At 40.1% G+C, this 11,843-nt stretch overlaps 1 protein-coding gene across 1 annotated transcript; it reads right to left on the bottom strand.

Annotated features, from left to right (window-relative positions):
* Window positions 1–5,660: 5,660 nt before the first annotated feature.
* LOC107059252 (glutamic acid-rich protein-like) lies at window positions 5,661–6,815 on the bottom strand. The gene has a single exon (XM_015305743.1). It carries the CDS (start codon window positions 6,813–6,815, stop codon window positions 5,661–5,663), a length of 1,155 nt encoding a protein of 384 aa, XP_015161229.1.
* Between the last annotated feature and the right edge of the window lie 5,028 nt (window positions 6,816–11,843).

Genomic DNA, 11,843 nt, shown 5'->3' with positions numbered 1-11,843 from the left:
GATGGTTAATGGTTTAGGGTTTAGGGTTTAGGGTTTAGGATTTGGATTTAGGGTTTAGGTTATAAGATTTAGATTTTACGGTTTAGGGTTTAGGGTTTAGTGTTTATGGTTTAGGGTTTATGGTTAAGGGTTTCGGGTTTAAGGTTTTGTGTTTTGGATTTAGTGTTTAGATTTTAGGATTTAGGGTTTAGGATTTAAGGGTTAGGGTTTAGGGTTTAAGATTGAGTGTTTAGGGTTTAGAGTTTAGGGTTTAGGGTTAGGGTTTAGAGGGTTTTGGGATTATGATTACGATTTTGGATTTTGGGTTTACGATTTAGGGTTTAGAGTTTGGATTTAGGGTTTAGAGTTTAAAGTTTAGGGTTTAGGGTTTAGGGTTTAGGGTTTAGGGTTTAGGGTTTAGGGTTTAGGGTTTAGGGTTTAGGGTTTAGGGTTTAGGGTTAAGGGTTTAGGGTTTAGGTTTAAGGTTTTGTGTTTTGTCTTTAGGGTTTAGGGTTTAGGGTTTAGGGTTGAGGGTTTAAGATTGAGGGTTTAGGGTTTAGGGTTTATGACTAAGGATATAGGGTTTAGGATCTAGTCTTTAGGATTTAGGGTTTAAGGGTTTAGAGTTTAGGGGTTAGGGTTCTAGGTTAAGGGTATATGGTTTACGGTTTCGGATTTAGGATTTAGGTTTTCCAGTTTAGGGTTTAGGGGTAAGGGTATAAGGTTTAGGGTTTAGTGTTTAGGTTTAAGGGTTTTGGGTTTAGGGTTTAGGGTTTTGGGTGTAGGTCTAGGGTTTTAGGTTTAGGGTTTAGGTTTAAGGGTTTCTGTTTTAGGATTTAGGATTTAGGTTTAGGGTTTACGGTTTAGGGTTTTGAGTTTAAGATATACAGTTAGGTTTAGGGTTTAGGGTTTAGAGTTTATGGTTTAGGGTTAGGGTTTAGGGTTTTGATATTAGGATTTAGGGTTTAGTGCTTAGAGTTTAGGATTTAGGATTTAAAGATTAGAATTCAGATTTAGCGTTTAGGATCTAGGGTTTAGAGTTTGGATCTAGAGTTTAGGGTTTAGGGTTAGGGTTTAGGGTTTAGGGTTTAAGGTTTAGGGTTTAGGTTTTTTTTTTTTTTTTTTTAACGACCCTTGGAGGGTCAGGGGCTTAGCTACACCCCTAGGCCCTAACATAGATAAAAAGTAAAAGGTACACGGAGGTGGACAAAAACCTTACCTCCACTTAATGGTGAAACAAGAGTTGGTAGCCTACTAAGTAACCTCTGTAGGTTCTCCAACTCTTCCCCAAACTAATTAAGATCCTATCATCTAAGCACCTATATGAGAGGACTCATCTCGATACAAAGAATTTAGGAAAGCATAAATGAGGGAGACTCTCCCTTTACAAGCAAAAGACTAACCAAAAATCTTTCCTATCAAGGGGCAGCCTGTATGTAGATGACCGAAAGATCATGCAAACCAGAGGGCCTGAAGAAATTCTGGCTTCTTCATAGGACCTCTAGGCTGTGAAGAATTAAGGTGGTTCCTTAATTCTCTTCAATTTTCTTCTTCTGAAACTTGCCATACCTGCGAGGTCTTGATGAAGATAAGCTGCTGCAAGTTTGGGGAGCTGCTGGCTGTTGAAGTACACTTGAGGACTGGTAAGTTGGTGACTTTGTTTGGAGAGTGAGTCTGCCACAAAATTGGCCTCCCTAAGAGTGTGAATGCACTTGATGTGAGTGAATTGAGTGACCATTTGGTGAAAGCTTTTGCATTTGGATTGAGAGGGACCAAGGGGCTGTGGTGCTGTTCTTGATCCATTCCACAAGAAGTTGGGAATCAACTTCAAGGATCACGTTATTATAATTCAAATGAACACACCAAGATAAGCCAAATATAGCAGCATCCACCTCCGCTTGGTTGTTGGTTCCTTCACCTAATGGAGTTGAAAAAGCGAAGATAATTTCTCCAAGGGAATTCCTGAGTACTCCCCCTGCTCCTATGCTGCCTGGGTTATTCAAGGCACTCCCATCCGTATTTAATTTAGCCCATCTGGCTGGAGGTTTAGTCCACTTGACAGCCGTGACCTTGGTGTCGTGAGTACATTTCTCAATGAATGTACATAGCTTGTTCCATTCCAAAGGCCACGATATATATGGAAAAGTTGTACGCAGCAGCTTGAAGGTGTCCAAAATCACTAGGTTCTTTACTCTTGCAATGTTGGACTGTTTGCCCCCGTATTTTTTAGCACATCTATTCTTCAACAAATTCCAACAAATAAAGATTGGAGTGGATTGTAGAATTAGCTTGTGTGCTTCATTGTAGTGAGAAGAACTCCACCACCTCATGATCATGTTTCTAAGAGGCAAAAAATCAGTTTGCATGCCTAAAGAAACAACAAAATATTTCCAAATATTCCTTGCGAAGTTCACTGTATTAAAAGTGTGTTCAATGGTATCTTCACCTGGCGAGTGATAGCAGTAGCAGTCACTTGGTTCGATTCCAAAATATGAAAGCTTTTCATTAGTAGGGAGTTTGCCTCTTATTGTTCTCCACAACAAGAAAGAACATTTGAAAGGAATTTGTCAGTTCCAAGTGTAGGAGTTAATCGTGGTTTTGGCTTTTTTTTCTCTTATAATATCCCAGGCAGTAGAGACAGTAAAGAGGCCATTCGAATTGAGACTCCATATTGCCTGGTCTGCACTGGTTTGCTGTAGCTGTATCTGAGTGGACAGAATTGCATGTAACTGGCTTTGAGGAGCAAGTCTGATCAGCTTGTCGACATTGCACTGCCCATTTGTCGTAAAGTCCGAGATAGTTTCATTGTCAAATCTGTGACTAGTGGTAGTGAATTGAGCCAATGGTCCAACTCCTAACCAATTGTCCCACCAAAATGAACAAGAACCATTTTTAATCTTCTATTCGATATGATTTTCCACCTTATGTTTGTTTCTCATGAGTACCTTCCATGCTTGAGACTCTCCCGTATCCCATTTTTTGCTAATGGGATTAGATCTTTGGCAATATTTTGCTTTAAGAAATTCTCCCCTAAGATTATGCTTGGTTCTAAAGATCCACCAATGTTTGAATTGGAATGCTTGACAAACATCACTCATTTGTCTTACTCCAATTCCCCTTTCCTCATATTGAAAGCTGAGATTTTTCCATGACGACCAATGATATTTTTTCTTGTCATCCCTTCGTCCCCAAAAGAATTCAGCCATAATACTTTGAATCTGTTTAAGAATAGTAGAAGGGGGGGGGGGGGGGAGGGAAATAGCAGAAAGAATATGGATAGGCATGGATTGGAGAACATGCTTAATCAAAGTGGCTTTACCTCCATAACTTAGCATCTTAGATTGCCATCCTGTGATTCTGTTCACAATCTTACTGATGAGCTCAGAGAAGTAAATAAGTCTAGGTCTCCCAATAAAGAGTGGACAACCAAGATATGTAATAGGAGTCTCCTTCTGATGAAATCCAGTATACCTTTTAACTCTATCACATGTAGTTCTGAAGGCATTAGGATGGAGAAGAAAATGACTCTTGGATTTGTTGATGAGTTGCCCTAAGATTCTTTCATATGTAGTCAAAGTCTGCATGATGAGCTTGAGAGAATCCTTCCTCCCCGAAGTGAAAATAATGATATCATCCGCAAAACTGAGGTGGTTAATCTGTGGTCCTCTCATTTCCATGTAGAAACCATGATAAAGAGGCTGCTGGTGGAGTCTGTTTAGAGACCTAGATAATACCTCCGCACCTAAAATAAATAGGGCTGGGGATAGAGGATTACCTTGTTTAAGGCCTCTAGTTGAATGGAAGAAACCATACCTTCTACCATTAAGAATGATAAAGTACCAATTATTGGCCATAATTCGCCATACCATGTCAATAAAAACCTCTTCAAAACCCATTTTCCTCAAGATCAAACAAATATAAGACCATGAAACCCTATCGTAGGCTTTTGCCATATCAAGCTTGATCACCACATTGCTTCCAATAATAGGTTTCTTCATCTGATGGATAATTTCTTGGGCTAACATAATGTTCTCTGATATGCTTCTACCTTTTACAAAGCTTGATTGATTTGGAGAAATCAGACTAGGTAAAATACGAGCTAATCGATGACATAATAACTTAGAAATGATCTTGGTAATGAATTTACTCAAGCTGATAGGCCTGAATTCATTGAGTCTATTAGGATTTTTCACTTTGGGAAGGAGAATAAGACAGGCATGTGAAAAAAATTTAGGAATCATCTGGCCGCTGAAAAAAGCTTGAATCACAGCCATCAAGTCATTCTTGATAATATTCCAGCATTTCTGGAAGAAGAAGCCATTCATACCATCCGGTCCAGCAACTGAATTGGGATTCATGGAAAAAACAACTTCCTTAAGCTCATCAATGGAAGGAGTTTCTTTCAACCTGTCATTGTGTTCCTGGCTGACTATTCTTGGAATGCATTCCATAGGGAGTTCATCAATCTTTGTTTCCTCACCTGTGAATATATGCTGAAAATGATCGCATGCTGCCTTTGCAATATGTTCATCACCTTGTATCCATTCATCATTATCATTGAGGATTTTATGGACAAATAATCTTCTCCTCCTTCCTCTAATCAATGCATGGAAGTATTTGGAGTTACCATCACCTTCTTTAAACCATTGCAACTATGATTTCTGTTTAAGAATAGCATCTTCCAATTTCATGTATCTAATATACTCAACATTATTATTGTGAAGTTCTTCTCTATGTTTCTCTGTGTTGTTCTGAAGGAGGTCGTCTTCTGCTACCTTGACTCTTTCCTCGAATTCCTTGACCTTTGCATAAATATCACCAAATTGCATCTTGGACCAAGTGCTAAGAGTAGAGGCCAAGCTCTTCATTTTTTGATGGAATGACCACATGGGGTTTCCTTCCACTGGTCTGTTCCAGCAGGAAGTGACTGTCTCCTCAAATGAAGGCTGCTCAACCCAGCAGTTAAGGAATCTGAAATACTTGATGCAATTGTCTGGTCTGGCAGTCATTTCCATAAGTAATGGACAGTGATCCGACCCCACAGAAGGGAGGTGTGTGATGCAGGTGTGAGGCATGTTTTGCAACCAATTATCGTTAACCATTGCCCTATCCAACCTCTTCCAGATTCTGAAATTGATACCCCTTTGATTAGACCAAGTGAATTTAGGTCCATTAAATCCCAAATCCATGAGTCCACTTGCCTCAATAATGCTAAGACTTTTTCTCATATTATATGGTATACCTCCCAATTTTTCATCAATGTCAGTTATAACATTAAAGTCTCCAACTGTACACCAAGGAGTAGTATTTCTAGTATCAGACAAGTGAAGTAATCTGTCCCAAAGAGGTTCTCTGAGATGCTCTTTACATTTGGCATACACGAAGGTCTTGGTATAGATAAAATTTCAATGTGGCTGATTTCACAAGTGATATGTTGTTCATCCGTTTCTAATACAGTGCAAGAAATATCAGTGGTCCAAAATAGCCAAATTTTTCCATTGGTGTTACTAGTAGCATTATCTATGGCAAGCATACTTTTAAACATGTTGATATTGTTGCTCTCAGAGAAAGGTTCCAAAACAGCAATCATGGACACATGATTGCTGTTTTCTTGAGGTTTGTGAGTCTTTCAATAGCACCTTGGGTATTGATTCCTCTAGTATTCCATATTATTATACTAATCATTGGGATGATCTAGAGGTGAAAAGTCTAGTGTTTGGTCTTCCTGCTGTAACAGGAATAGGAGAGTCTGGTTTTTTGAGGGGGAGTCTGTCAATGTGAATACCTCTGGGAGAGAGGCCTTGTTTGTCGGTGACTTGTTGAAGCTCTTTTTCTAATTCATGATCCTTGTTAGGGCTAAAAGCTTTGATTAGTAATTCACTAATCTCGTCATCTTCATCTAGATCATTTATAGGCAGATTATCAGGATCAAAATCATCTTCTGAGTTATCCACATCATACTCATCTCTAACATTGACTTTGGATTGATCAGGGGGCTTCCTAGCATTCACTGGAACCACATCCATAATCTGGTCCATCATTATGAAGTTTGTACAAGGATTTTCTTCCGGATGACTGGTATTGGGGGACTGTTTTTGGTGATTATGTTCATTCTGTTTCTTCATGGTAGCTTCCCTCTTTTTTTTCCTAGGTTTATTCTTACTCTTAGGAGTTTCCATCTGGTTACTTGGACCTTCCTTGTTTCCCATATCCTTGGCCATAGACCCTTTGGGTTGATTTCTCTGTGCATTATTGATATGAATCTGCTGATTTGGTGTTTCTTTACCCTCTTCACTGGTTAGGTGGGCCTTTTTTTGGTGGTGTGGAATATTATTCTGAGTGGTAGCAGGGGTTTGATCACTAACCCTTCCCCTAGGAACCCCTTCCTGCAGATTAGAGGTTTTCTCCTGTACATCCAACCTCCCTCCAATAACTTCATCAGCTAAAACCAGGGGGGATACAGGGGATGGGATATCATTGTGATCACACTGATCATCAACAGCAACAGAGGGAATTACAGGGATGAGGATTTCATTATCTGAACAATGGTCAACATCAACAATAACAGGGGAGGGGGTTGTAGGAATCTGATCACCAGATTCATTACTCTCCAATACAGGGGTCTTAGAAGTCATACCTTTTTGCTGCTCGATGTGCTGCACCTGAGATTGGTTGACCTGTTTTTTTTGCGCCTGAGGTTTCCAAACCTTTTTTGGATCCTGATTTTGGTTGTGTTGTCTATTTTTATTCTTGTTTTGGATTTTCCACTGCTCCTCCTTATTTTCAGTAACAGCTTCAGTATGCCTCTTCGCATTGCCTTGCCTGTTTGAGTGCATGTTTTCCTTGCTTTGAACCTGTTGCTGATTTCCTTTAGAGCTTTGATTTTGCTATTTGTTTTGTCCTTTTTTGTTAGCCTCCATTTCTTTGTTTTTCTTGGTTTCATCATCTTTCTCTTTTTGTGAGCATTCTCCCATCATGTGGCCCTGATGCTTACAGTATAAGCAATAAGATGGAACATCTTCATATTCAATTACTTGCCATTTGCCCAGATTAAGGTCTTTCTCAGAGAATCCCAGCCAAACATGTTGAGGTCTCTCTTTAGTAAGGTCAATCTGAACTCTAACCTTTGCAACACTACCACTAGTTTTTTGTACAGTTGCAGAGTCAAGGTATAGTGCTTTGCCAATGGGTAAAGTGCTTTGCCAATAGGAGATAGTAAAGGTGTAAGAATGTCCATATAGTGACAGTGCCAGGGCAGTTCTGGTAAGGTAATCCAGATAGGTACTATAGGTGTTTCCTCCGCAGGTTTGAAAGTAGGAGTCCATACCTGTAGTTTCATAGAGTGACCTGCAATGAACATTTTTTGCTTTGTCCAGACAGAAATATGATCAGCCTCGTTATCCAAGTCAATGTAAATGTGCCTAGAATTAAAATGTGCTATCTTGACACCCCCAGTGAGCTGAGTTTGAGCAATAAAGCTTTTACGAATGACTTCCATTCTAGGCATTGCATTGATGAACTTACCAACCAAAGTATACTTACACCTGCCTGGCATCTTCTGTAAGAAATCCGCTTCATAAAAAGTTATTGAGGGATATCCTTGTCTAGTGGTAATAATGGGTTGATCAATGATCATAGGAATGGCATTTTTTATTTGGTTAGCTCGATGTCTAGTGGCAAGAGATTGAGTTACAGTTGGTGGAGCTGGATCAGGGATTTGGTTGGTATTTCTGTTAGTGGAACTGGTGGCAGGGAGTTTGTTTTGGTTCTGATCATTGCTGTTTTGGTTGGTTTTATGTTGTGCAGGTCTATATGCATCAAAATTGGAAGACACTTTGAGAGGAGGGGGAATCTTGGGAACTATTTGGTTCCGATCATATTGAATGGCTTTAGCAGGTTGTGTTTCCACATCATTCTTCCCATTGATCACTACAACATGACCTTTCCCAGTCCCATTTTGTCTACTACGAGGATCAGTGGATGAGGGATGAATATGATTATTAGAGGTAGGACCAAGGTTAGGTGACTTATCTGAAGTCGAGTTGTGGTTGTTACCTTCGTAAGATTTGCTTTGTTGCATTGTATCTTTTTCTGGATTGGCCTTCTCTTTTAGCTTCCAAACAGCCTCCCCTGTGTCATGCTGTTTCTCTATTATTGTAGAAGTGTGTTCTAATTCTTTCGAATTGTTTGCTTCTTGACTTTGCCTTTCCACAACATGTTGAATCCCTTGCATTCTTCCATGTCCATTCCCATCGGTGGTTTCTTTGGGATTACATTCCTCATTTTCAGGTTGCATTGTTTCCTTTCTCTGAATTGGGGTGCAATTCTTATCTTGATTGTTTCCTTGGTTCAACATATTAGCAATTCGAATTGACTCCAGCTCCTCGCCTGAGTTTTGATCATCGACAGGTGCTGTGAATTTGTCCTGCAAGTTGGAAGAACAATTAATGTTATTTTCGTGTTGAATTAGTGATTTTGTTACCTCAGGAAGGTTGTCCTTATCACAAGGATGTGTTTGGTGTAAAGTTTTGTCGCCATTGTTGACCGGAGTTTTGGTGACTTGGTCGGATTTTATGTCGGCGATTCCACCATCCAAACGATTCGAGATTGCAGTATGATATACTGCTTGACCTGGGGAAGATTCCCCAGTAGTTGAAATGTCATTCATTTCATCAAAAGATGTTGGAATTCAAGGGCGCGTCTGAGGCGATTTTTCCGATATTTCTCCAGAAATCGCCATCTCAGATCTCCCAATTTGAGCGATGGAATTGTGTGATTTTTCGACTGTAGGTAGATCTTTAGATGGAGATTCATTGTTCCTATTCGAATTAACATGAATCTTTCCAGATTGTTCTAAGGAAATGATTTTTCGTGCCCAGTCTAATTCTTCTTCCGAAATTGCGACATGGGAATTGTTGACTGTTGCAATATATTTGTGGACATGTAATTTTGTGACTTTGCTTTGATAGGGTGTCGGCCACATAATTGGCTTCCCTGAAGGTGTGTTTGCATTTAAAGTTGTGTGTTTGTCTGATGAGTTGTTGGAGCTGCTGTAGTTGTTTGTTAATATTCCATGGAGGTTTGGTTTTCAGCGTGATCCAGTCCACCAGTAGCTATGAGTCCACCTCTAAGAGAACCTTCTTGTAGCCTAGTTGAAGTACCCATGTCATGCCAAATATGGCTGCTCCTATTTCAGTCTGGTTATTGGTGCCTTCCCCCCTGGTTGTTAGTGCCTTCCCCCAAAGGAGTAGCAAAAGCTAGTAGCATTGCTTCCATTTGATCCCTTAGGATGCCGCCTGCTCCAATTCTGCCCGGGTTGCTTAAGGCACTGCCATCCGTGTTGATTTTGATCCAGCGAGCCGGCGGCTTTATCCATTTAACGAGTGTCACTTTGATATCATGAATGCAATTCTCCCCCAGCTGAAACAAATCCTTCCAGCTTGACGGCCATTTGATTTGGGGGAAATTTGTGTGCATTAGTTTGTAGTTGTCTTTGTAGATGGCATATTTGACTCTACTAACATTGGACGCTTTGCCTCCATATTTATTAGCGCAACGATTCTTCCAAAGGTTCCAACAAATGAATATTGGTGTAGCTTGTAGCAGTAGCTTGTGTGCTGCATTGTTGTACTTAGCTGACCACCACTGCACTATGAGCTGAGACAGTGAGCTGTGATCTGGTATGATTCCAGCAGCAGCAGCAAAACTTTTCCACACGTAGGTAGCAAAGTGTCCATTGTTGAAGATGTGTTCAATGTTGTCCAGCCCTGGCCTGTAACTACAACAAAAACAATTTGTAGGCTCATTGCCAAAGCTAATATGTTTGTCGTTAGTAGGCAGTTTACAACGTAAAGTTCTCCACAGAAGGAAAGAAGATTTAAAAGGGATACTCTTATGCCAAATGAATGTATTGAACATCGTCTTGGTCCTCTTCTCCCTGATCTCATTCCATGCAGAAGAGCAGTTGAATTTGCCATCACTGTTAGGTTTCCAAATAGCTTGGTTTGGGATGTCCTGCTGGATGCAAAGTTCTGTGGATAAGATGTTGTCAAGCTGCCTGCTAGGGGCCTGTTGCAGGAGCATGTTCAGGTTCCATTGTCCCTCGAGCCAAAATTCTGCCACAGTGGTCTGATTGAACCTGTTACTACCAGTGGAGTGACAGGCGAGAGTCCAACACCAAGCCAATTGTCCCACCAAAAAGAACAAGTGCCTGAGTTGAGCTTCCATTGAATATGATCTTCAACCTTATGTTTGTTGTGCATCATGTGTTTCCAGGTTAATGACTCTCCGGAATCCCATTTCTTACTAATAGGATTAGACCTTTGACAATACTTGGCCTTCAAAAATTCTCCCCAAAGGGTATGTTTGGATCTGAAAATCCACCATTGTTTATATTGAAAGGCCATGCATACATCCTTGATGTTCCTCATCCCTACACCCCCCTCATCATAGGGAAAGCTTAAGTTTTTCCACGACGCCCAATGGTATTTTTTCCTCTCATTCCTCCACCCCTAAAAGAAGTCTGCCATGATGCTCTGGATCTGTTAGAGGATAGTACTAGGGGGGGTTATTGCTGATAGAAGGTGGATAGGTAGAGATTGCAACACATGTTTGACAAGAATTGCTCTACCACCATAGCTTAACAATTTTGTGTGCCAACTTGTGATTCTGCATAACACTTTGTTAATAAGATCAGAAAAATAAATAATCCTAGGTCTACCAACAAATAAAGGGTAACCAAGGTAAGTGATAGGGCCCTCCTTTTGTCTGAAGCCAGTGATTCTTTTGATCCTATCTCTGGTGCTGTTGAAAGCATTAGAATGGACCATAAAATGACTTTTATCTGTATTAACAAGTTGGCATGAGATCTCTTCATATGAATTCAGGGTTTGCATAATGAGTTTCAGAGTTTTTTTTCTTCTCGAAGTGAAGAGAATGATATCATCTGCGAAACTTAAATGATTAACTTGAGGACCTCTGGGTTCCATAATGAAACCATGATAGTCAGGGTTGCTATGAAGTCTGTTCAGGGATCTTGAAAGTACCTCTGCACCTAAAATAAATAGGGCAGGAGATAGAGGATCGCCTTGCTTTAATCCTCTGGTGGAGTGAAAGAAACCATGTCTTTTGCCATTGACAATAATAGAATACCAATTGTTAGCCATGATCCTCCAAGCCATATCGATAAAGATCTCATGGAATCCCATTTTTATCAACGCCAAGCATATATACGACCAAGAGACCCTATCATACGCTTTAGCCAAGTCCAGTTTAATAACGACATTGCTACCAATATTTGGTTTCCTGATCTGATGAATGATCTCTTGTGCCAGCATAATATTTTCTGATATACTTCTCCCTTTGACGAACCCGGACTGATTAAGAGAAATCAGATTAGGTAGAATAGGACTAAGTCTAGAGCTCACCAATTTAGAAACGATCTTGCTAGTGAAATTTCTTAAACTGATAGGTCTGAACTCTGTAAGCTTGTTGGGATTGCTCACCTTAGGTAGGAGTACTATACAAGAATGAGAAAAGTATTTAGGAATCATTTGGCCACAAAAGAATGCTTGAATGACACCAAGAAGATCATGCTTGATAATATGCCAACATTTCTGAAAAAATAAACCATTCATCCCATCCGAACCAGCTGCAGAATTAGGATTCATAGAGAAAACCACTTCCTTCAATTCTTCCAGGTTTGGCATGGCAGTAATGGCATTATTTTGTTCTTGACTGACCATTCTGGGAATACAGCTGATGGCATTTTCATTGATAACCTTGTCTACTCCTGTAAAGATATTTTGGAAGTGGGCACAAGCAGCCTCGGCAATGTTATCCTCTCCCTGTATTCCTTCTCCATC

This window comes from Solanum tuberosum, unplaced genomic scaffold, assembly GCF_000226075.1.
Source record: "Solanum tuberosum cultivar DM 1-3 516 R44 unplaced genomic scaffold, SolTub_3.0 scf01033, whole genome shotgun sequence".
Taxonomy (NCBI): Eukaryota; Viridiplantae; Streptophyta; class Magnoliopsida; order Solanales; family Solanaceae; genus Solanum; species Solanum tuberosum.
This window is presented reverse-complemented; position numbering and strand designations above follow the sequence as displayed.